This window comes from Pteropus vampyrus, unplaced genomic scaffold (assembly GCF_000151845.1).
Source record: "Pteropus vampyrus isolate Shadow unplaced genomic scaffold, Pvam_2.0 Scaffold185, whole genome shotgun sequence".
Lineage (NCBI taxonomy): Eukaryota > Metazoa > Chordata > Mammalia > Chiroptera > Pteropodidae > Pteropus > Pteropus vampyrus.
In genome coordinates, this window is record NW_011888966.1 from 1,330,833 (window position 1) to 1,356,603 (window position 25,771).

General features: G+C 40.2%; 3 protein-coding genes across 14 annotated transcripts in view; 2 read left to right on the forward strand and 1 right to left on the reverse strand.

The window, feature by feature from the left end:
- Positions 1 to 504: 504 nt before the first annotated feature.
- Positions 505 to 16,294, forward strand: SLC26A2 (solute carrier family 26 member 2). Of its 7 annotated transcripts, none has more exons than XM_011371147.2 (5): positions 505 to 775; positions 1,099 to 1,303; positions 6,310 to 6,416; positions 8,053 to 9,088; positions 10,569 to 16,294. In XM_011371147.2, the coding sequence occupies exons 4-5, from the start codon at positions 8,384 to 8,386 to the stop codon at positions 12,138 to 12,140; spliced, it is 2,277 nt and encodes a 758-aa protein (XP_011369449.1). In that variant the 5' UTR covers positions 505 to 775; positions 1,099 to 1,303; positions 6,310 to 6,416; positions 8,053 to 8,383; the 3' UTR covers positions 12,141 to 16,294. The 7 variants fall into 7 exon arrangements, with proteins under 7 accessions (XP_011369449.1, XP_011369450.1, XP_011369448.1 ...); XM_011371148.2 differs by having other exon boundaries at positions 1,099 to 1,282; XM_011371146.2 differs by lacking the exon at positions 6,310 to 6,416.
- TIGD6 (tigger transposable element derived 6) lies at positions 15,914 to 25,523 on the reverse strand. 3 transcript variants are annotated; one of them, XM_011371161.2, is made up of 4 exons: positions 24,827 to 24,974; positions 22,601 to 22,833; positions 22,061 to 22,222; positions 15,914 to 21,481 (listed from the first exon to the last, which is right to left on the reverse strand). In XM_011371161.2, the coding sequence occupies exons 3-4, from the start codon at positions 22,137 to 22,139 to the stop codon at positions 20,565 to 20,567; spliced, it is 996 nt and encodes a 331-aa protein (XP_011369463.1). In that variant the 5' UTR covers positions 22,140 to 22,222; positions 22,601 to 22,833; positions 24,827 to 24,974; the 3' UTR covers positions 15,914 to 20,564. The 3 variants fall into 3 exon arrangements, with proteins under 3 accessions (XP_011369463.1, XP_011369461.1, XP_011369462.1); XM_011371159.2 differs by having other exon boundaries at positions 16,045 to 22,222; XM_011371160.2 differs by lacking the exon at positions 22,601 to 22,833 and having other exon boundaries at positions 16,045 to 22,222; positions 24,827 to 25,523.
- The window catches only part of HMGXB3 (HMG-box containing 3), a 39,883-nt gene continuing 39,198 nt past the window's right edge, over positions 25,087 to 25,771 (forward strand). For 2 of the 4 annotated variants that reach the window (XM_011371158.2, XM_011371157.2), the window contains exon 1: positions 25,403 to 25,535. The gene's annotated coding sequence lies outside the window, so the exon portion shown is untranslated. Of the gene's footprint in view, positions 25,536 to 25,771 lie in introns of all 4 variants that reach the window. The other 2 variants (XM_011371156.2, XM_011371154.2) reach the window with 2 other exon arrangements.

Consider the following 25,771-nt stretch of genomic DNA (forward strand, 5'->3'; position numbering starts at 1 on the left):
GAGTTTACCTATAAATGTCACTGAAGGTATTAGAGGAAGAGTGGAATTACATTTCAAATTTATTTTTACATCTTATTTACATTTTTAAAAATGCCTCTGGCTCTTGGGCCCTTGAATGAAGAATAAGTTCCACTAGGGCAAGAGCCTCTTTCTACGTGATCTTTCCCCATCTAAAGAGGGGAGTGAGAGAGAACGGGGTCCCAAGGAGTCAGAGATAAAGACGATGTCCCTCACAAACGCAGAGCACTTTCCAGGCTCCAGGTAGAGCGCTTCCGCGTCGTTCTAGATGCCCTTTCCTTGCTATACTCTCGGAGTTAAGGTGGAGAACCCATGAACCGCCCACTTGGATGATTCACCGCAGCCTGAAGCAGGAGAGGAACCTCGCCAAGCATCCTGCAACGCGTGGCCCTTTCTGCCCAGGACAGCCTATCAAGAGGAGGAAAGCGGCCAGGGGGCGGAACCCCCGGCAGTCCCCGCCAAGTCATTGGCTAGCAGCCGCGTCGCTCGCCCACTGTACCACGTGACTGCCACATCCCAGACGTTTGCTCTGGGTTCGCTTTCCGTACCTCTCAGTGGGTACCTTCTCTCCGCGCCCCTCGGTCCAGACCGGCCGGGCCCCGCCTCCTCCGGGGTCGGACGATGGGCGGGGGAGGGGACGGACCGGTAAAAGGGAGGCCGGCCCAGGGCTGGGCCGCCTCTGCCGGCGCAGCGGTGTACTCTCATCCCCGCACAGCAGAGGACGCGCCGCGGGACCTCTTCGCGCCGGACCGGGGAGGTGAGAAGAGCCGAGAGGGCGCGAGAAGGGGGAAGGGAACGGTGCCGGCCTCCCCGCCGTCCGCGGGCCCCTCTTAGGGTTGTCCTGGCCTGTGCCCCAGACGTGCTGGGAGGAAGCCCAGACCAACGGCTGCCGCGGACGTCGCGGCCTGGCCATGGATGGTGGGCATGCGTTGGGGTTTTTCCCTGGGTCGGCAGGGGCCGACGCAGGGCAAGTGTCACAGCCACACTCCTCCACCTCGGTGATCCCGGCCCAAGTCCTCGGACTGAGGGCTGCCCACCCTCCAGTCCACATATCACACTGAGTGCCCCCGCACCTCGCAGGTAAAAGTACAGCTCTTCGGACCAAGTCTTCGTCACACCATCTCTAACCCAGATATCTGGGAGCAGGACCTATCAGTAGATGAGCTGCCACCACCACCCTCCCTACCACCCGGACAGATGGTGAAACTGAGGCCTGGACACCAGAGAGGACTTGATTATCTTGGTTTTTAAAATCACACGCCTAGTTAAGTACAAGTCAGGACCTGTATGTACTTCTTGAAGATTTACAAACTATGTTGAATTTCTTTCACTGGATAGATGGGGACACTGGAAGGACATAGAGAGGACAAGGGCCTTGCCTAGAATTACACGGCAAGTCATTTGCAGAGCTAGGACTTATACTCCCAAACTCGTAGAATGTCATGCTGGGCCCTTGCACAGATTGGGACTACTGTGGGTTAGAAGCATTAAGGATTTCAACTCTTTTCTGGCATCCAGTCTTTTTTTCTCTTTGTCTCTAGGGCTCTTTATGTGAAATCTGGTACTAATGTGCTAATCAATATTGGGTTAAGCAGAAGTCCTTATTTTTGAAAATTGAATCAATAAGAAATGGAGAGTCAAACCTGTTGGAAAGAAATGAGCTTTTTTCCCCTCCATGAATCTCAATGCACAGAGACTGGTAGCTATCATTTACTGAGCAAATGCTATGTGCCAGGCATTGTACTAGGTACTTTACTTGTGTAACTTTGCAACAACTCTGCAAGTTAGGTGATGCTATCCTCATTTTACAAGTGAGAGTGATGTTGAGTAGAATGAAGTTTTTCACCCAGTGCCATGCAGCTGTCAAACAGTGTAGCTGGGATCTGAATAGAGATCTGTCTGACTCCAGAACATACACAGTGTTTCTCCCAGTTTGGCCCTCAGCTCGGTATCATCCAAGGTGCAGTCTTAGATCTCATCCCTGGATTTGTCTGAGAACCTACTTTTGACACATCTCTAGTTTAATATATCATTGTACATACTGTAAGGTGCTGCCTCCTAGGGGGAAGATCTAGACATGACACATTCAGGTGATTTTTAAGCATTCACATAACTTTCAGGGGGCATACCAACCCCCTTGGCCAAACTATATAATTTCTTGAAACAAGCTTAGTTATGGTATGTGGGAGGTAGAGGGAGAGGAATAATTCCTTTTTCTTTAACACATAGTTGTTAAACTATCATCCATTCACTCACAATATTTGTTAAGCACTTATTCAGGAGCTACAGCTGTGAACAAAACAGCAAGTCACTGCCCTCATGGGAAAGACAATTAACAAGAAAGTAAATGTATAGTATGAGATGGTGAGAGGGTCATGGAGAAAAGTAAAGCAAAGGAAACAGTGCAAGGCAGGGATGGGCCCAGGAAGGAGGCATGGCGGCAGCAGTGATGCTCTTTTATATATTGTGTCTAGGAAGGAACTGATTAAGGCAGCATTTGAGCAAAAAACTAGCATTCCAGTTAGAGGGGCAGCAAAAGGAGATGGAGGCAGAAGCCTGCTTGACTTGTTTATTGTCTGGGATACAAATTATTCTATGCAGCCACAGAGGTAAATTTTATATTATTACTCCTAATAGCAAAAGGAAATGAAAATGTTACCAGTGCATGTGTTTAATATGAAAGATAAAATAATTTCATCCTTAATCCTTTTACTAGACCCGCTTCAAGCTGTTTTTTACCATCACCATTTAAAATTAATAAAAACGGATTGAGAATTTGGCCACAAAGTATTGCTTTGAACTAGTTCCTAAGACTTCTTAGCAAGGAAGCAAATTTGGGAGCCATGTGGTATTTTAGAAAAAGAGCTAAGCTTGGAAATTGGAAGATGAAGTTTGAGAATCTGGTTCTACCAGTTGAACAAGTGGCTAAACTTTGATTTTTCTCATACTAGAGATAGGAATTCGTACGCTGTTCTCAGATTTATTGAGGAGGCAGGTGGGAGATGTATGTGAACTCTTTTTGAAAGCAGTGAATTACTGTGCAAGGAACTACCTATTTGATCATGATTTTACATTCAGTTATTTTCCTTTGGATATTTTATTATTTTGTCTTATATTGGGCTTTATGCTAGAAACAGTATGTTATAGTGTTTGCAATACTGACATAAGCCCTATGGTGGTTCTTTTTTCATCACAGACATAAATGAACATGCTAATCATTTGTGTTAATGGACAATAAGGAAGATTTTTTTTTGTCTTATTATATTTACTTGAAACTTCACCTCTTTGTTCATTTTAATAAACACATATATATAGCTATACATACCAAGTGTGAGGCATCGTGTTAGTGCTGGGTTATGTGGAAACAAGAATGACTTGGTGTCTGCCCTTAAATGTATAGTCTAGAGGCGTGTAAATTATTTAAGTGCTAAATGGTTATAGGTAATATGTTGAGGAAGCATAGCCCAAGAAGTTTCAGCCCCCTTATCCTATGGCATTTGAGGTGGGCCTTAAAGGTTCAGAAAAAGGACCAAAATGGATAGAGATAGAAGGAAAAGACATCTCAGACTAAAGAAACAACATGAGCAAAGGCTCAGAGGAGCTAAGGATGCATAATATATCATGAATTGGTGACTGGAACACTGGTGCGTAGAAGGAAGCAAAAGAAGGGCAGTTTTAGGCTTGTTCACAAAAGACAGTACTAAAGTTTTTAGACTATATTCAGTAGGAGGTGGGAAACCCTGTAGATTTTTCAAATGTGTATCCAAATGGTTTAGTCTAGTACTGTTAATGAATGCTGCTTTTGAAGAAGAGGCAGCATAGCATAGTGGTTAAAAAATGTTTGTTCAATTACGTATTTAAAGCCAAAAGATGTCTGCAGCTTTCAAATAGTTTAGGGGAAGGAAGAAAAAAACAAGCAAACCTGTGTGTATGAAGAGACTGCAAAAGTGTAGAAGTAGCAAAACAATAAAAATTGGTGAATTCTTAAATTGGTATATAGGTGAATTGTGAATATACCTGTGTTCCTTTCTTTCAATTCTTTTGGAGATTCAAAAAGTTTCAAAATAAGCAGTCTGGAAACAGAGAGCAGTGTGAATACTGGAAAATTATTTCCAAACTACACAGTCCATTCTTACTCCAGCCTTTTTCTAGTCTAACAGATTTTTCCATATAAGAGAAGAGATTTTTGGTAGATGACTTGTTCACATGAATAGCAGATTAATGTTAAGATTTCAAGTTTTCCACAAACTTTAGATGTAGGTTATTTTATATGGTTCCTATTTATTTCTCCTCCTCTATCTTGTTTTAGATTTTTTCAGTCTTTTCTATGATTCTATTTCATCTCCTTCGTTGGTTTATTAGCCATAACTCTGATTTAGGGTTTATAATATGCATCTTACCACAATTTGCCTTCAAGTGATCCACCTTTTCATGTATAGTGTTAAGAACCTTATAATACTATGCTTTCTCCTCTCCTGGTTTTATGTATGTGTGTGTTAAAAAATATGTAACATAAAATCGGCCATTTTAACCATTTCTAAGTGTATGATTCAGTGGTATTAAGTACATTCATGGTGTTATATAACCATCACTACTATCTGTTTCCAAAATTTGAAACAGAAACTCTGTACCCACTAAGCAATCTCCATCCCCGCGCCAGCCCCTGGTAACCAATAATCTATTTTCTGTCTCTATAAATGTGCCTATTCTAGATATTTGATATAAGTGGAATCACACAATATTTGTCCTTTGTGTTTAGCTTCTTTCACTTAGCAAAATGATTTCAGAGTTTGTCCATGTTGTAGATGAAGAGTATCAGAACTTTGTTCTTTTTTTGTGGCTGAATAATATTCCATTTTATGGCTTATATCCTATTTTGTTTATCCATTCATCTGTCAATGGACACTTAGGTGGTTTCTACCTTTGGCTATTGTGAATAATACTATTATGAACATTGGCATACAGGTATTTGTTTGAGTCCCTGCATTCAGTTATTTTGGGGTATATACCTAGAAGTGGAATGGCTGGCTCATATAGCAATTCTTTGTGAGGAACCACCAAACTGTTTTCCACAGTGGTTTTACTACTTTTCATTACCACCAGCAGTGTATCAATTACCTTTCAAAGAAACAAAAATCCAATTTTAAAAGTCAAAGTTAATTGCTTTTTGAAAATTTTTTGTTGAAATAACTTTTTAAAATAAAAACCAATCTGTCCACCAAAAATTAACCTATTAAGTGCTCCTGTGAGAATTCTATGCGAGGTGTTGTGAGAGTACACAAAAGTATAAAACATCTCCCTGAATAATTTTTAACATAGAATGGGAATTCAGAGAAGAATGAGATACCATTTATGTGCTAATGACCTATATACCCCTCCCCACCCATTTTTCCAATTTTGGTTTCTCTCCTGTGCTCAAGACTGTCCCCCCCCCCCCCCCCCCCACACCATTTCTGATTGTTTACTGGGCATCCTCATTTGGACATCTTATAGGAATTTCAAACTTATGAAACCTAAAGTCAAACTTTTTGTTGTCTTGTATCTTTCCATTTTCTCCTCCATATTCCCATTCACCATCCTTTCTTTTGTGTGATCTACTTCAGAATTCATTTTCAATTTGTTCATTTCCTTTAAGTACCAGAAGATGTAATAAGGTAATAATACATAATTATTTATCAAATGAGTGATATAGTGATTTTTCTCAAAAACCTTCAGGGCCTATGTTCTACCTGCAAATTAAAGTCTACTTTTTTCAACTTGCCATACGAGGCCCTCCAGAATCTTCCTCAGATACCTTTGCAGCTTCCGGTCCAGCTAATCTCCCATATGCATTGATACTTTAAACATACCATTCTTATTTCTGATTCTTTTCCTCCAACCTCAGAACTATTGCCGTTTGTATTTTCTTCTCCCTTATCGGTTTCCAAGTACTTATCTTTTCAACTCTGACTCAGATTTTAGAGCCCAGGTGAGATATGTTCTTTCCTTGAACCCTTTCTAAACTATTCCAGCTCTTGCAGATTTCTCTCCTGCTTAGATGCTATGATCATAGCAGTTGGCAGCTTCGGTTTTATTTAGCAGTGAGGTTGTGGCATACATACACAGAGCAAGGCATGATGATGGAACCACTATGTTTCAGAGGCAGATTTTATCATTCCCCTCTGAAAACTATCACCCTCTGAAAAGGCATTTCAGTTTCGTTTTATGTGCACTATTAGATAAAAATTAGATGCTGCAATTACTTACCGAAGGTAGACATTGTTTCACTCATATCTATAAATTTTCTAATAGAAGTTGGCTGATTACCATCAGGCTTGTATCAGAGGGACGTCCACTGCTCTTGGACTCTTAGTAACTCACATGGGAAGCTATACCAGTGCTGCTGTTTAGTCGCCTGGGTAAGACTGCTTTCTATGTAGTAACAGCTGCACATGCCTAGTTAAAGAAGAAAATAAAGAAACGTCTTTTGTGTTAGCTAAACTACCATTATACTTTAATATATGCATATGTAAATGTATTTTTCAAATATTATGGTTTTTTTTCCCTCCAATTTCTGCAGGGTAATATGGAAAGTTTAAATGTTTTCCTATTGAGTCCACTCTAAATTACCGATGTTAATATAACGGGGAAATTCACCTATATGATACAATAGTTTATTGAAATTCATGGAACATGTAGTTTGTATTCTAACCTTAAGATGAAAATCTGGCTATAGAATATATTCTAAGGATAAACACTGTAATTTCTTAAATTTTGATTAGCAGTTGGTAAATACTATAATTGATATCAGTAACGGGCTTAGGGAAGTGAGAAGATATTTGTGCAAAAAGGAATACTTGAGAAATATGTTCCAAATTAGATATTTCCACTTGAAAATCAACATTGCTTTATATCCATCTTTTTTCTGTATTTGAGTTATTTTAGTGACTATATTTGTTCCTATTTTGGAAAGCATACACCTGGACACTTTCAAAGATGAACCAAAATGAAGCTTGCTTTCAAGGAGCTTAATTTGTATGGAGGTCATACCTACAACTTTGTTTAAGATAATTTTTAGTAGTTTTATATTGTTTTGGGTCTTAAAACAGATTTGAAAAGGAAATGTAGTTTTGAGGACAATTTTCAGGAGTGAGTAGGATAGGTAAGGAGATTATAGAAAGCTTTTGCATTGAGACTGTTGGCAGAATCAGTTCCACTTCTAGGACTTTTTGTGTTGAATACCTAAGTTTTTGAGAGCTAGAAATGGGAAAAGACCATGGCCATGAGTTATAGAGAAAGGAGAACTGGGTAAAAGTTTGTAGATATCAGTGCTAGATTATTTTAGATAGCAGGTAGGTGAATCTGGGATACATAGAGTAGTTGAATTCTTAAGTGTTTAGAAATACTTGAACTTTGAGAAAAACTAATTAGATAGGTAGTAGGAATAGTACCATGCTCAAAAAAGAGCTATTCTTGGAGTCCTAAAATCTGGATTTTATTACCTGGCTGAGTCACTTACAAGCTAAATAAACTACTGAATTGCTTTATAATCTGTGTATATATTTAAAGTGGACTTCTAAAAAAAATAAAGTAAAAAATAAAGTGGACTTCTTCTAGACAGCATATAGTTGGGTTTTATATATATATATATTTTTTTATCCAATCTGAGAGTCTTGTCTTTTAATTGGAATGTTTAGACCATTCACATTTTTTATATGTTTGGGTTATTTATATGTTTGGATTAAACTCTACCATCTGCCAGCAGTTTTCAATTTGTTGTATCTGTTTTTTTCTTTTTCTCTTTCTCTTAGGTTGAGAATTTTTTATGATTCCATTTTATCTTCACAATTGACTTATTATGTATACCTTTAAAAATGTTATTGGATATCCTTGGGTTTACAATATATATCTTTAACTAATCAGAGCCGACTTTCAAATACTATTGTATCATTTCACATCTAGTGTAAGACCTTACAGTCCTCATTTATTGTGCTATTGTTTTCATACATTTTATTTTGTATATGCTACAAACAAAATGCATTCCTACCTTTACAGGCCATCCTGATACCTTTTCTGGAGAAAAAACTGCAGGGGGATCCAGGCACTGATGGAGAAGAATCCTTGAATGATTTATACTCTTGAGAATTACTGTACTCAGTGAATTATTTGTTTTGACTTGGCTGTTTGTGGTCTGATTCTTTTTTTTCCCCCTGACCAAGACAAATGAGGTTCAACTAAGGAAAGTGAATATAAGATACCTACCCCAAAACTTAACTCTCGTGAATGACAAGTAGAACTGTTAAAATGTGTGAGCACTAAGAATTACTTAATCAGTTAACCGTGGTATTTTCTCTGGGGTAGGAGGCTGAAGCATCTATCTCCAGAAATGTCTTCAGACAGTACAGAGAAACGTGATCTTCCACCCAAGGACTCAGTTGAAGGAAATGACCAACACACTCATCCATCTAGGATCCACCTGGAGCTTGAAAAGGAATCAAGTACTGACTTCAAGCAATCTGAGGCCAATGATCAATGCAGACATTACCCTAGGATCCACATGGAACCTCAAGAAAAATCAAATACTAACTATAAGCAATTTGTCATCAAAAAACTACGGAAGAGTTGCCAGTGCAGCCCAGCCAAAGCAAAAAATGTGATTTTTGGTTTCCTTCCTGTTTTGCAGTGGCTCCCAAAATATGATCTGAAGAAAAACATTTTAGGAGATGTGATGTCTGGCTTGATTGTGGGTATCTTGTTGGTGCCCCAGTCCATTGCTTATTCGCTCTTGGCTGGCCAAGAACCGATCTATGGTCTGTACACGTCTTTTTTTGCCAGCATCATTTATTTCCTCCTGGGGACTTCCCGTCACATCTCGGTGGGCATTTTTGGAATACTGTGCCTTATGATTGGTGAAGTAGTTGACCGAGAACTCAACAAAGCTGGCTATGACTCTTCCCATATTGCCCCTACATTAGGAATGGTTTCAAATGGGAGCACATTATTAAACCATACATCAGGCAGGATATGTGACAGAAGTTGCTATGCAGTTAGAGTTGGCAGCACCGTGACCTTTATAGCTGGAGTTTATCAGGTAAGAAACAATGGAACGAATGGTTGTTTCTGGCAAAAGAAATCGCTATGCATGAAATCTCAGGTCTGTAAGAGATCTTAAATATCGTAATATTAAAACTGTCATTTATTGAATGCTGAAGATATGTGAGGGATCGAGCCAGAATTTGAACTCTACAGGTGTGATAAGGCTGCTGCTCTTTTTCGAACCCAAGGCTGCCTCTTAACCAGTGCATTTCAGTCAGCCAGATTTTAATTATTTGGTTGTAAAAATTTAGACCAGAAAGGGACCCCAGACCACTCAGTACAACTCCTTAATTTTTTATGTCAAGAAACATGGCTTTGCTTGAGACTATGTGTGGTTAGTTATTAGCAGAGTCAGCATTAACAGTCAGACAGGAGGGTAAGAGAATGGAGGTTGGGAGAAGGGGAGTTTTTCAAACTATAGATGACTGCTCCCCTTCCTTTAGAATTGCTGCTCTGGTAACTCCCACCAGAAATAGGTCTCTTGGACTATTGCAGAGGGATAAAGTTGGGGACCACTGTTTTATATTATCAGCCAGGAGAAAGGATTAGAAATGAAATTCTTCTTGAGTTTCCTATAGAATCCACTAATCTGCCATTATCATCATGCCCCTGCCTTTTGGCATCCAGGAGTCAGTGCCAGTACTAAATTTCTTCTCTATCATAGGCATTTGGAACCAATGAGGGAGGGGGAAGAGTAGCTCACTTTATCTAGTGCTTGGATGAAGAGAGAGGGAGAGGGGGTGGTATGCAGAAGAGATGTTCTCCTTACAGTCCATTTTTGCTTTTTGATTAGTGTGCCTCACGAAGAATGAAGAATAGTGCAATAGAATTCTGAGGAATTATTGGAAAGAGGAAAAGTAAATTAAAAAGTATCTTTGAGGATGTAGAATTAATATGGGAAGCAGTATGGCATAAGCACACATATACTGGATGAGAATAGTTTCTCAGTATGAGGTTAGATTAAAGAGAGTTCTATAATAATTTCAAAAGCATGAATCTAAGTTTTGGTTTTCATCAGTTAAAACTTCACTTTTATGGCAATGGTTTGTAATTTAAAGAAAATATATGGTTTTTTAATTAGAAGAATTTTTCAATTCGAGTTTTTATGATTTCTTGTGGATCCTTGAGAATTTTTTTCTTTTTGAAAGAGGTCTGAATCTTATTCAAATTTAAGAAGCACTGTACAAGAAGGTAGGGATCCTAAGTTCTTGTCTCACCTGGGCTAATGAGTAACAGTGTGCTTAGCCCTCTGAGTGTCAATAAAATGAGCCGTCTCTGTGAAATGAAAGGACTGATATGTGATTGCATTTTTTCTAGCTCGACAGTCTGTGATACTTGATGGTATGTCGCCATGCAAAGGGGCGGGGGGAGCACGTACGTGAGAGCACGTACGTGAGAGCACGTGAGCCGGAGTAATACAGGATTTGGAAGCTCTTTTCCATTTATATTTAACACTTGTATATCCTTCTTTCCAGGTAGCAATGGGCTTCTTTCAAGTGGGCTTTGTTTCCATCTACCTCTCAGATGCCTTGCTGAGTGGATTTGTCACTGGTGCCTCCTTCACTATTCTTACATCTCAGGCCAAGTATCTCCTTGGGCTCAGACTTCCTCGGAGTAATGGTGTGGGCTCACTCATCAATACTTGGATATATATCTTCAGAAACATCCATATGACCAATCTCTGTGATCTCATCACCAGCCTTTTGTGCCTTTTGGTTCTTTTGCCAACCAAAGAACTCAATGAGCACTTCAAGTCGAAGCTTAAGGCACCAATTCCTACTGAACTCATTGTCGTTGTGGCAGCCACATTAGCCTCTCATTTTGGAAAACTAAATGAGAAATACAATACCAGTATCGCAGGACATATTCCCACTGGGTTTATGCCACCCAAAGCACCGGACTGGAACTTAATTCCTAGTGTGGCTGTAGATGCAATAGCTATTTCTATCATTGGTTTTGCTATCACTGTATCACTCTCTGAGATGTTTGCCAAGAAACATAGCTACACAGTCAAAGCTAATCAGGAAATGTATGCCATTGGCTTTTGCAATATCATCCCGTCCTTCTTCTACTGCTTTACTTCTAGTGCAGCTCTTGCAAAGACCTTGGTTAAAGAATCAACAGGCTGCCAAACTCAGCTTTCTGGTTTGGTGACAGCTCTGGTTCTTTTGTTAGTCCTCCTGGTAATAGCTCCTTTATTCTATTCCCTTCAGAAAAGTGTCCTTGGTGTGATCACTATTGTAAATCTCCGGGGAGCTCTATGTAAATTTAAGGATCTGCCCAAGATGTGGAGGGTTAGCAGAATGGATACAGTTATCTGGTTTGTTACTATGCTGTCCTCTGCACTGATAAGTACTGAAATTGGCCTGCTTATTGGGGTTTGTTTTTCTATGTTTTGTGTCATCCTTCGTACTCAGAAGCCAAAAAGTTCATTGCTTGGCTTGGTGGAAGAGTCTGAAATCTTTGAATCCATGTCTGCTTACAAGAACCTTCAGGCTAAGCCAGGCATCAAGATTTTTCGCTTTGTAGCCCCTCTCTACTACATAAACAAAGAATGTTTTAAATCTGCTTTATACAAAAATACTCTCAACCCAATCTTAGTAAAGGCAGCTCAGAAGAAAGCAGCAAAGAGAAAGATTAAAAAGGAAACAGTGACTCTCAGTGGAATCCAGGATGAAGTTTCAGTACAACTTTCTCATGAGCCCTTGGAGCTCCATACCATAGTGATTGACTGTAGTGCAATCCAGTTTTTAGATACAGCAGGGATCCGTACACTGCAGGAAGTTCGCAGAGATTATGAAGCCATTGGCATCCAAGTTCTGCTGGCTCAGTGCAATCCCTCTGTGAGGCATTCCTTGGCCCGGGGAGAGTATTGCAAAAAGGAAGATGAAAACCTCTTTTATAGTATACATGAAGCGATGACCTTTGCAGAAGAAACTCAAAATCAGAAAGGAATATGTATTCCCAATGGTCTGAGTCTTTCCATTGATCAACTGAATAAGCAGATGGAAGAAGAATGTCTAGCCAGTAGCAACTTGCACAATTGAAATTTTAACCTATTGGTGAGACATTCTTTCTTTGAAGCTGATAGCCTTTGTAGATACACAAATACAGTAGAACTTGTAGTTAGGCAAAATTGAAAAGAAGAAAATATGTGGTTTCAGGCTTTCTTGCAGCTGTGAGGTATTCTTGGGAGTTAAATATCTATTGAATTGAACTGTGAAGTAGCCCTAAAACTTAATGACTATTCTCTTTTAGGAGATATGCATTTGGACTCTCTTAATTCTCCAGGAGGTAAAAGGGTAAAGTTGGCACTTACATGAAAAGTGCTGGAGCCTACGTGATATGGCTCTTTGGAGGGAGCCTGGAAAGGAGGCAGGGAAAGAATATTGTGCCTGCTCTTGTACCAGCAGATCAAGGAGCTTCTGGAGCACAAGGTAATAACTAGACAAGTTTGTTCTTATTCGTACTTCTCCATATCCAGTCTTTGCTCCCCGGATGGCAATAGGATCTCTGGCTTTTTAATAGGAAAGCACCATTCCTTTCCTTAAGGCAGGGAACCACAGGCAGAGTCTCATCAAGAGTCTGATGGTTGGGCGTGTTTGTGAAGTCCTACCAGCCAGCTTCACATTATATAGACCACTCTTTGTAATTCATTTGATGATTTTAGTTATGCCTTTTTTTTAGAGTAAGTAGGTAAGCCAAGAGCTTTTCATAATCAGTGAAAATATGGGAATTCTCTTTGTCTTTTCTGTGACCTCTGTCCCTGTTTCTGAGTATTTCTCTACTATACTGTATTTTGATTTTCAGTCATTTAGTGTATTGCCCATGGAAACTGCTATGTCTGATTACTGGTGACAGGCTTGCCAGATAAAAGGCAGAATGCTGACTCTGCAATTCTACACAGCATTTTAAATGAGCTTGAGGCAAACTGTTAAAGACAGATTGCATAAGGGAATGATTGACAGTTTCCCTTAAGAATTTACTTAATAGGGAAGTTTTTTCCCTTCCATGGCATTTTAACAAGGGTCGGCTGGGGATTGACAATCTTTCTCAAATAGAAACTCCTGTTCCTCTGTTAGAAAAATTTATTGTAACCAGTGGAAAAGAATGCACAGAAGCTTCCAAAGGAACATCAATAATTAATTTATAGATGTTGTAGTGAAAACAAAGCTAATGCTTACTGCCGTGTACCCTATTGATTTATAATAAATATTGATGACAGTGACAGCTTTTAACAATTTGGGCTACCTAAACTATTATGCAGGAGGATTTAGAAGCATCACATTCATATAACCCAATTATTTATGTATTATTTATGATAGCTGGATTTGGTAATAGGATTTGATCTTATACCTGATATTTCTTTCCATATGTGGATATAAACAATTCTGGAGCTTTATGCAATTAGCAAATTCTTGAATTGTGTTTTGGTTTGTACCTCTCCCACCCAAACAAACAAGAAATTCTGTTTTTGATAGCCAGTTGTAAAAACATTTAAGATTTCACTAAAATTTAAATCTCACCCTCTCTTTTTGGGGTGAGGTCTGTCTGTACTCACATTTAAAAATTTTTTTGGTTGCTGGTATTTAAAGAAATCAAACCTGAAAACCAAAGCCTAATTCACCAACAAAACTAATGTGTTCATTTTCTTTCATACTCAAGGCCTTGGACTTTTAGTTCATTAGGTGATATTTTACAAACTTTATTGATATAAAAATATCTTGTTTACTCTAATTTGACAAATGTATAATCTGAGTATCTTGAAATAGTCATTTAATTGAAATGTAGTGTGTATACTCTTAATGGTATACATCTTTTACAACTTTATTTTTAGATTTGTTATTATCAGGGATGGAGTATGCCATGGCCCAGAGAGACTAAGGATAATATTCAAGAGAGGGGTGAAGGAAATAGACTCTCTGACCAAACAAGGGAGAACACAGAGGGATTCAGTGGAATAGGATCCAATCCCTCGTTAGCCCCACACAACAGTGGGGAGGTCAGGATTAGGAGCCACATCTTAGTTTGAGAGCAAGGTCAAAACTGGGTTCTGTTTTTTCTTGAAGGGGATGGGGCACACATTCACCAAAGATGAAAGAGCTGAGGGGCATGCAGCAGCCGGGTTGGGGCAAAAGTCCAGGTTGAGCTACTCCAGAGCACTAATAAGTTGTAGTACTGTCTGTGCCTTGGATGGTGGTAAAATTGACAGCTGTCTGGTTAACAATTACTTTTTAAAATTGTTAATTAGGACCAAAGGAAAACAAGATTTGGGTAGTCTGACTTAGTTTTTAAACAATAGTAGACATTGAAGCCAAATTTGTTGATAAATTTATAGTGTGGTAAATGGTGATCTTTAGAAGTATATCATATTCTCTTACTAATTTGTCATTTAAGAATACATTGTCTGGGTGTTAGCCCTGATCTTAATATAAAAATGAGAAAAAGGCTGAAGTGAATTTCTTGGGAACTTAAAATTGTGTCTAGGAGTTATAATGAAAAGTTCAAGGTCTGTGATCCTTATTAATGTTTTTAATGGTTTTCATCTATGTAGTGCTATCGATGAGCTATAGGTTCTTTTTGCATCAATGTAGGTAATATCTCAAATACCTCCTGAGGACCTATGCAGGAGTCTAGGGCTCTGTACCAGGTGCTGGACTATGGTACTAAATCCAGTAGGTGGGCTGTATAGTAACTCCCTTGGGTGACACACCCGGTGGAAGAGCTGAGCTCAGTCTGGACTGAGATCTGAGCAGGAGGCATGGATGCCTCCAGTCTATTCAGGGAATGATTCCAGTGACAGTAAAAACCCAACCGATAGGATTTAGACTATGCTTAATTTTTGTTCTTTTAATGTTTCATTTTTTTCCCACTAATGTTTTCTTTATCAGTTCTAGTGATGCCTAATTCAAAACTGGGTTTAAAAACTACAAAAAGAGGATTGGATCTTGAAAGCTTTTAGGCTCTGAAGTAATTTGGTTTTTTGTTTGTTTGTTTTTGATACAAAGGTTTTAGATAATCATGAATAGAATCATTAATTTGAATGCTAATAATAAGAATGAAAATGATAATGTAACAGGTCAAAATAATACTCAGCTGGTTTATCATAGCCTATTATTAAAGTAACATACAATTGAAAACTGTAAGTTAAAAGGTACATTTTAGTTTTTTTTTAAATTAGTAACAGGAATGGAGAATTTAGATGTGGGAGTGGGGGAGATTTATTTTTATAAGGTAATTTTTATCCTGACAAGGACTATTTTTTAAAAAAGTGCTTTGCACCTTAAATTTTAAAGTAAACATGTTGAATACAGTTAAGAAAGTTAAATGAGCATTTAACTTATACTAAGTAGTGGGGTTTTTGGTAATTTCTTTTTTCGGTGATGTAAAATAGGAAGGAGATACTGAATTATGAAAACTGGAATAATGAAGGACACTAAATGTCTTTACTGGAAATACCATGTTTAGAAGTCTACACTGGAATCCTGTGTAATCTTTGTTGGTCTTGAATTATAACTCTGAAAAAGGCCAAATAATTAACAATCTTATCACAAAATACCAATCACTAAATTTCTAACTGAAGGTTTTTTTAGTTGGCAAACAGACAAGCAGCCTAAGCTAGAAAGGATCTTTAACTGAAGGTTAAATATCACCTTCCCCACCCCTAAAATCGTAAGATACTTAGAGTCAAACAACTGTTGGCTTTTCCATTCAAATCAGCTGGGAAGTTACTATTTGAATTCTGATGTTGCCATGATTTCTCAAAAATTAGTGTGAACAAACCAATCTATATAAAATGCTACTTTTTTCTCCTTTGCAGTTTTATTTATAGATCAAGACAATATCAAGGTGACAGGTAAATGAACTCAAATTCTCAGTCTCGTCTATTCACTAAAAAAGTACACTACCTTTCAGTTATTCAAGGTCAATGACTTTTAGAAACATGTTTTATACCACATTTTTTTTTTTAATTAAAGCAAGTGCCTTGATGCTATTTTACATAAATCATGCTAAACCTCTGTGGGATTGAGGATGAGTTGTTGATGGATTGCAGCCTACTGCAGGAGAGGGGCAGTTGGTTAATAGATCTTTTTCTTCTGGAAAGATATGTTCATGATGTTTACTATGTAAGATCCTACATGTGTTGAGATCTGGAGGTGTCATTTCATTTGCTTGCTAATAAATTGTTATGCTAATAAAATATTTCTCTGTGTCTAAATTACTTAAGTGCAAGGATTTGGTTCTAACCTAAATGTAAGAAATACATTTAGGTCACCAGTGAGCTTTAAAATGCCATCTTTTTACCTTTGTAAGAGTAATGCAGTCATTAATTTTTCCCAAGTGTAATGAAAGTATCTGTCCTTATAGAAAGCCATGAAGCATAAAGAAACCCAATTCTTTCCTTTTTGCTTGGTGGTCCTGAGGAGTCAGTTAATCCTTTGGGTAATCATTTTTTTAATCAGTGAAGAAGGGAGGAGGCCTAGATTGCTTGAGGACCCTTCCAGCTCTCATGTTGCAGGACTCCTGTCACTGAGTTAGAATCAGAAAAACCAAATCTGACTCATGTTTTTCTACTGTCCAACCTCTAAATTTTGTTTTGGTAAGTGAATTTTGCGCCACATTTTTTTCATCAGTAAATTAAGGCTACACCTTGTACCGACTGAAAGAATTGGGAGTGGAATTCCTACCTAGAGCACAACCCTTTGTGAGGAATAATCTGCGCCCACACCATCTCCCTATACCTTCAGTGGAGCCTCTTCCTAAATGTGCTCCCCTTTCCACATCTCTCAACTCTGAGGAAGTGGAAATATGGGTAAAAGATAAAAAGGATTAAAGATAGTTTTCAGTCTTTCTTTTGCAGTACTTAGTTGTCTTCCATCTCGATCTGTACCATGTCAGAGAAATTACAAGTGGCTGCTCTTAAGGTTTCTTCAGTTGGCTAAATTGTCTCCCTTACATAGTCCACCTCTGCCCTCTTGTGGCCAGAATATACTACCACATTCCACTGCAAAGAACTATGGCTTCAAGTAGCATGAACGAAAGTTCTTTAACAGGTCTGAGCTTATTTGTCCTTTTGTATTGTAATTTCCTGAAAGTATTAGTTGAAACAATGCTTGACATAATAAACAAATAACTCTTAGCTTCCTTCCTTTTTAATTAAAGAGCCCTTCTTAGGAACAAGGTGAAAGAAACTCGTTGAGTTTTATCTACTGATCAGGCTGGATGGTTCTGGAACACTGAACCCCAAGATCTGTTAGTAGAAGAAAGGGCTGGTAAGGGAAGTCCCTGTCTCTAGGTGGTATTAGTAAAGTCCTAAATAGGGGTGGGTACTAACCACAGATACACCCTTTTATTCTCATGACAGCACAACTGAGGTAGTGTCTAGTCCCAGAATATTGGCCTACAGAGTAGAATGGTTAACTGGGGCAAAACTAAGTCCTCAAGTGGGTTTGGAGAGTGGCAAGGAGAAGCCAGAGAAGTCTGATGAAGACAGCCAACTAAGAAGGAATAATATCAATCTCTTTTAGTTTAAAAAACAAAGCATCGAACAACAACAACAAAAAATCCTAATGTCCAATAGAATCAAAGGGTTAGCCAATTTAAACCAGACTACAGAAGCTCTTTCTTTTGGATATTATTGCCATCTACTGGGATCTAATTAATATGTTCAATGAGCCAAGAATGTGAGATTAAAAAAAAATGTTTTAAGCACATATTTACTGAATACTACTATATGCAAGGCACTTAGAAAAAGCTTTTCATGCTAAAGTCTTATGTGTGTAAACGGAGAATCTCACAATGACATTCAATGGAAGGAAACAAGTTTACATACTAGAATTCATTATCAAAGGACAGGTTATCCTGGACTGGAATAACATTTGAAGCAATGATATTCATGGAAAATTTTTGCAAATCCTTTTAAATAGAAGACAACTTTACCTTACCTCCAATTCATTTTCTAGTACAATCGATGCTTCATACAGCTTTAAAAGGTGGCTATGACACATTACGTGTCTATCAATTTATACACAAATGTTTATTGAAGTGCATATGATGTGCCCAGCACAGTGCTACACACCATTAAGGTAACAAAAGGCTGACTGGTCCCTGCTCTCATGGAGCTTACAGTCTAGTTAAAGAGCCACAGAACTTATAAAACATTCAAGTACTTAACTCAATGATAGAAACAAGAAGTACTGAGGAATTGAGGAAAGAAGTGTGGTGAGTCTTCAAGAAAGGGTGGAAGAAAGAAGACTCCAGTTAGTTCTTGAAGAATGTGTAGGGCCTAGCTTGGTAGAGAGCAGGACGAGGCATTCAGGCAAAGGCACACTAGCAGACATGGGTATGGACTGAAGGAAGACAATGGCCTATTCTGGGGCAGCACAGACACTGGATTGTACTGAGCAACCAGGTTGGAAATGCAGGTTGTAGTCAACTCGAAAGGTGCTAAAACTCAGCTGAAAAAATCTAGTCTGATTTTTTAGGCATTTGAGAACCACCACAGACAGGCAGGGGAAACGGAGTGATCCCAACAGATAAATAGATTAACATTAAGTACAAAATGGACATCAGAAAACAGACATAAGGAGAAAGGTGAGGAAATTGGGGGGGATGGGGGTCGGGGGGGGGCAGTAGTCCTGACACAGATGAAAGCAATTAAGGTGCTGCCAATGAGATAGAAGAACCACAGAACTTATCCAGAAGACATTGTTTTCCTCTCCTAAGTGTTAAAAATTTTAAATATGTGTAGTACTTTTAATTCAAATTATACTATTTTAAAAGGAAAAATATCCAAATAAGCTTTCAAAAACATCCATTTAAACATCTGCTCGTTTTTTGTGTGTGTGTGATTATTGTTGTTTTGTTCAATGTGGAAGAACCTTCTACGACTAATTCAATGTGGAAGCAGAACTTTCTACGACTAATCTGCTTTATACAACCGTTGAAGTAACTACAGAAAGAAAAATAACTGAATGTTATTTTTCTGTGTTTCTGAAATAGCCACAAAATTAACCTGAAGGGGGGAAAAAACTACACTACAACACTAACATGTATTGTGTGTACCTTCTAAAAATGAAACTGGCATTTATCTGACTTATTAGGAATAGATATGAGAGTTATGAAAGATATTAAGAATGTCTTCTCTATAGGAAACAAACTTTAATATAAATTTGATTATAAACTTAGAGTTTTAAATAATTTAAAATCAACTCTGCTCTAGCAGACTTCCCCAAAGAACAAACACAAAGGAATAAAGCTTATTTATGAAGTACTTTTAGTGAAAGCAAATGTTGAGCGCCCCCATCCTAATTACATGGTCTAGGCTGGATTACATGTGTGGAGAGGAAAAGTGTGAATAATCCAAACAGGGGATGATCCAAACACTCTCACTCAGCCATCTCTCGCCAAACTTTCCTCTTACGTTATCTGGAAAGAGATGCACTGGGTTACATGTTCTCTCCCATGATCCTAATAGGATTCTCTGATATTATACCCTGCCTCCCAGAGCATATCACGTCTCCTCTTTAATGCACCTTATTTCGCTGTACCCCAACTCCTTACTAATAATAAGCCTGAAGCACTACAATAAGTTTTAATAGGCTAGATGGCTCCTGTTAATTCTTTGGGCACAGATGAATGTACCTCTACTGAATACTTGGCTAACTGGCGGGGCAGTCAAGAGAATAGCTAAGAAGATTCTAAAGTCACCAAATTAGCAGAAAAGAGTTAACATCTCTGTAGTCAGAACAGATAATACTTTTTTTTTTTTTTTTTGACAGTGATGGGGAGTATACAGGTAGCCAGCTGAAGACAGAAGTGCTAGATTCCTGCTAGACAGTGGTTCTCAAAGTATGGACCCCGAACCACATCAGCATCACCTGGGAACTTATTAGAACTGCAAATTCTTGGGCCCCACCTAAGACTCACTGAATCAGAAACTCTGAAGTTAGAGCCCAGCAATTTGGGTTTTAGCAAGGCTTCCAAGTGACTTTGAAGTGAAGTGAGCTAAAATTTGGAAACCAATGAGCTAGACTTATTGGGAAAAAGTTGGTTCCAGGCCCACGGTGTGTTTCATCTTCTTGTGGTTAATCCAATACTTCCCAGACTTTTCTGTACATATTGAAATCACTTGGGAAGCTTCAAAATCTATTAATGCCTGTGATCCATCACCAGAGATTATGATTTAATTGGTCTGGGATATGATCTGGGCTCTGGACATTTTTTAAAGATCCTCAAGTGATCCTAAGGTGCAGACACGTTTGGGAACCATTGGATTAATCAAAAGAGAACATAGTCAAATTTCATTTCCAACTTCCATTCAAGAAAATTTCCTGATTATTTCAGAGGACTGTAATGTTGTCATGTAATGTTTAAAATTTAAGTTCCATATCCTATCTAAAGAAGTCTAAAAGATTTAAAGATTCTTGTAAACTACATCTTCCAAAGTAAGAGGCAAAATAATGCCTACATTATTTTGTTTGGAGAAAATCTGTAATTTTAGAATCAACAAGAGTTTGTGTCACTCTTCTCATTAAATATTCATCTATGCCATTAAGCTGTCCAAAAATGGCATCAGGAACATCTACGCAAGTGGAAAGGAACCATCTAAGTTTCTGTACACTTGAGATGGCCTCTGTGATGGTGATTTTTGGCTGCTGTGGTAAAGACACCTCCCCTTCATCTTCACTTCCGGCTTCATCAGTATTTTCACCAGCCACTGTGTTCTGAATGACCTCTGTGTCTATCAGCTCCTGAGAGATGGTGAGGTCATCATCTGCAGTGACAAAGTCCTGGAAATTCACTTCATTTGGGACACAGGAGGCAATAGCCACCGAGTGCCACAATTTTTCAATAGCAGTATCTGGTTCACTGGCTGCTGTTTCTTTGTCAGAATCTGTCAATTCCATAGGGACGATGCCTGCCTTCTGCCAGCATCTCACCACTGTGGACTGCTTGACTGACCACCATGCTGCAGCAATCATGTCAATGGCCTGCTTGATGTTCACTTTTCTTTGGTCCTCACTGCTGCTGAGCTTGAGGAGGATTTGTTTTAGAAGGCGGCTCCTGTACAGCCTTTTCATGGTGTGAATTATGCCAAGATTCAGTGGCTGCAGGACGGCAGTACAGTTTGAGGGCAAATAACCCACCTGAATCCTTTCCAAGCGTGGAAGCATATTGTGAGCAGAGCAGTTGTCGATCAGCAGGAGGATCCGGCGCTCTGCCTGCTTCATCCTGGCATCCATTTGCATCAGCCACTCATTAAACAGATCCTGTGTCATCCATGCCCACTGGTTGGCTCGGTAGTCACAAGGGAGGGAATGGACGTTCTTGAGGCACTGTGGGTTGGCTGACCTACCAACAATCAATGGTCTCATTTTTTCAGTCCCTGAAGCATTGCAACAAAAGAGTGCTGTCAATCGCTGCTTTGCTTTCTTGCCCCCTCTACAATGGTCCCCTTTAGCAGCCAGCGTGTGCTGGGGAAGCAACTGGAAAAACACTCCTGTCTCGTCAGCATTAAAGATATCATCTGGGCTGTAGTCAGCAATCAGTTTTATAATTTCCCCTGCATGCCATTCGTTAACCTTATCTATTCCTAGACCATTCATTAATCTGTCACTATCCTCTCTACAGACAGCTTTCAACGCAATTCCGTGTCGATCCCTAAATCTGTTCAGCCAGCCCACACTTGCTTGAAAATTGTCATAGCCAAGCATGTTGGCCAAATTTAGTGCTTTTTTACGAATGACAGAACCAGTCACGAGAATGTTTTTGGCATGAATTTCTTGAAACCAAGCAAAAACAGCCTTATCAATGTCGTCATAGAGAGCATTCCTCATCCTTTTCCGCTGTGGTCCCACAGATGCCTCCCGCACCTTTTCTTCAAATTTGGCACGATCCTTTAAGAATGTAGACAAAGTAGAAGGGGTGATACCAAATTCTTTTGCCACATCACCTTTCCTCTTACCTGAGTCTACAGCTTCTACAACTTTCATTTTCTCCTCCAGGGAGAACTGCCGACGTTTCTTGTTCCCCTTGTTTGCCATATCTGCAGAATGAGGGCTGGGCCACAACTACCAGGGCTGTGTCCACTCCTTCACGTGCTTTGTTTTGCCACAAGTGTGGAAAACTGAGAAGACAAAACGGAGTACCTATCAGGAACCAAAGATAATGAATTTCCCCTGAAAGACAGGTTCATATTTTTTAAAATCCTATTAGGAAATGATAAGGCCAAAGTCAAGAGAAGATAGGATTCATGCTACTGACTTTTTGTAGAGATTACTCAGACTCATAGAATGTTTGAAGTAGATCTTGAAAATAATCTAGTTTACTTATACTTTTTGAGCCTCTGTAAAAATAATAATGTCTGCTCTGCCTACTATGAGAATATATTAAATAATAGATGGTAAAAGAGTTTTGCAAATAGCAATGCACTGTATAAATTCAAGGGATTAGTATCTGACTCATATTATAGATATAGAAACTGAGGCTCAGGAAAGGGGCATACCCAGATTCATACAGTTCAGATTTCTTGACTCGGATTAGTGCTATTCCTGCCACTCCATCGTCCTGCTTGAAATTCCACCAAAATGAGATCTTCTAAGCTTTATCACCATTTGGCTAGGAAGGATGTTCACTGCGGGAATATGTTACTGGTAGCCATACATTCATTTAATGAATATTTACAGGAGCCAACGTGGTAAGGATACAGTGATGAACAACATAGTCAGGGTCTTGCCCCTATGAAATATATAATGAAGTGGGGAAAGATAAACAATATGTGAACAGATAAATTAGAGTATGATATGTACTACGATTAAAATAAACAATCCAGCAGTAGCAGTTTTGGCAATTGCTTACTTAAACCTTATATCATGAGAATCCTCAAAGGACAAGAGCAGCTATGACCTTATGCTGTGACTGCCTCTTCCAGAAGACTGACTTCTACCACCACTCCCACACATCTAACTATTCAAGGCTTTCTCTTTGTGCTAAGCACTGTGCTCAATGCCAATCACACAGAGATGAATGGGGCATGGTGACCACCACTGAAGAGATTACCAGGGAAGAAGGGAAGACAAACACTAGAGTGTATGGAATATTATATGTGAGATTACAAAGTACTATGAACTAGAACATAGAAGTATGATCAACTGGGTGGGGCATGGATGGAAAGTGCACTCCAAAGAGGAAACAATATATTAATGTTGGGCCTCAAAGTACAAACAAAGAGGAATTCAGCGATGGAAAGAAATATATGTAAGAGCAGCAAAGTACTACAGAAAATTAAATTGCATGGTGAGGAAAAATATGTTTTCGGAGAAGAAAACAAGGGCCAAATCACAGAAAGACCTAGTCAGGATTTTAGCTTGATCTTGGGACAATAAGAGGCCTTTAGAAGTTGACTTTATTTTTGTTTTTCTTTGAATAATATGCTTAGATTTGTGCTTTAGAAAGAGTCCTTTGATTGCGAAGTGGAGAACCTAATGGGTTTCCTAAGAGGTGGCCCTAAATCTAAAGATAAAAGCAGGTTAGTCGAGTAGGCCATATACAATTTGGATACATTGAGTTGGTAGGAAGCTACTGAAAGATTTTAAGCAAAAAGAAATGTGCAAAGAATGGAATCGAAGGTGTTAGGGGAAAAACGGGGAGACTAGTTAGGAGGCTGTTGCAAGAGTCCAGATGGGGGATAATGGTGGCTGGGATTAGAGTAATAATGGAAATAGTAAGGAGGAGTCAGTTTGGGGCCGTTTTTGCATATCTTGCTGATGGGCTGGATGTGAGGTGTAAGAAGAATCAAGGTTAACTCCCAGATTTCTGGCTTGAGCACTGAACAATCCAGTGAATGGTGGAGCCATTTACTGAGATGAGAACCAATTATTGAGGATCTATTTCTTAAACATAATTTGTTACTCTACGTGCTTAATACAGCTTACATGTGGCAGGACTGTAATTCAAACCCAGGTAGGCTCACCATAAAGCCAGTGTTCTTGACACTATAGAGTGCTATCTATATAGCTTGTTCCGGGAACTATCAGTATTGAGAATAGACATGGGAAGAGAATGAAGCAAGAGTCAAACCAGGCTTATAGGTCAAGCTAAGAAGTTTGAATTTTATTCTTTTGAACGAGAAGACACTGGAGGGTTTTAAATAAGGAGTGACCTAATCTGATTTTCAGTGCAAAAAGATCAATCTGGTTGTTGTGTGAAGATTGTAGAGGGACAAAAGCGGAGGTGGGAAGAAACTGCATCAGTCCAGACAGGGTATGTTGGTGACTAGAATATTGGCGACGGTGGTAGATAGAAAAAAAGTAGGTAGATTATAAATATATTTGCAAGATAGTGAAGGTCGTGCAGCGACTTGTACAAATGTAGGACAACCTGTGACATAGGCCGGAAAGGACAACACAATCCTTATTTGATTCTGGAGCCTCTCCAGATGGTCATTCGGCTCGGTTTGAATCACTTCAGGAACTCACTACGATTACTGTGTTTGGGACGGTAGGAGGGACGGGCTGAGGGCAGATCACTGGGGTGAGGCGGACGGCTTGATGTGGTACTGAGAAGAACCCTATCCTGAACAAGCGAGGACAGACCGAGGAAGGATGGGATCAGGCCTTGAACGCCGTTCTTAGAGAGTAGTAGTTCTGGGGCTCCCCAAGGCCGGACGTGGGTCTGAAAGGAGAGGCGTGGCCTCGATTCATCACGCTCGGCACAGCCCCGCCCAAGTTACCTGAACGCCCTACGTCAATGGGGGCAAAGCAGCCCGGGCGTCCCACCGCGGGTAGCCGCAGCTTCCTCCTCCTCCCGAAACCTCTGGCCGGAAGCAGTCCGTCCGCCTTAGCAGCCCCCATCTAAGCCTCTAAGCAGTACCTATGGGCCCGCCCCTCAGCTAGGGCTGGACTGCTGCGCTTGCGCAAAGGGTTTCACGCAGTCACGCGCGACGAGCCGCTTCCGGTGCGCCGCGAGGGCCGCCGGGACGGGTCTCCCAGGCGATCCTAGGTGTGTGCTGGTACCGCTGCTGCTGCCACCGCCGAACCGGTGCCGCGGCGACGCCCGTGTATCTGCAGTCTTCCTCGGGCTCCCCGGGGCTTGACCCCCCCGGGGCCCTCGGCAGGCGTCGGTGAAGAGCCTGCGGAGCGAACCTGTCCTCCCACACCCTCCCTCCAAGACCCCATATCGCGACTCCAAGGTGCGGGAGCGAAAGGGGCTGTCGCGACTCCGCACCGTGTGTCGCTGGGCGGGGCCGCGGGGCCGGGGCTCCTCCAGCCCCCGGGATGCGCGCGCGAGCTCTCGCCTCCACTTCCTTGTTGCCACTGTCACGACTGGAGCCGCCTCTCGCCGACAGCGGGGAGCGCAAGTGCGCCGGCCAGCCCCCTCGTCGAGCCTCCAGGCGGGGCGCCTCCGGGAATGTGAGCCGCGCAGCTTGCTCGCTCCTCGGGGTAAGTCTCGTCCTCGAGCTCCGCGCTGCACCGCGTCGCGACCAGCTGGGCGTCCTCGAACTGGATACTGCGGCTCTCTGAGCCCTATTACAAAGTAGGATCTGTGAGCGTTAGTTTCTTCCCGCTTTCGTTACTTTCGGGACATCTGAGACCCAGAGAGAAAGGAACTAGTCCAGAGTCAAACCGTGACCCATAACTGAGCCGTCAAAGGCAATCTCATGAGGTCAGGATGAGAA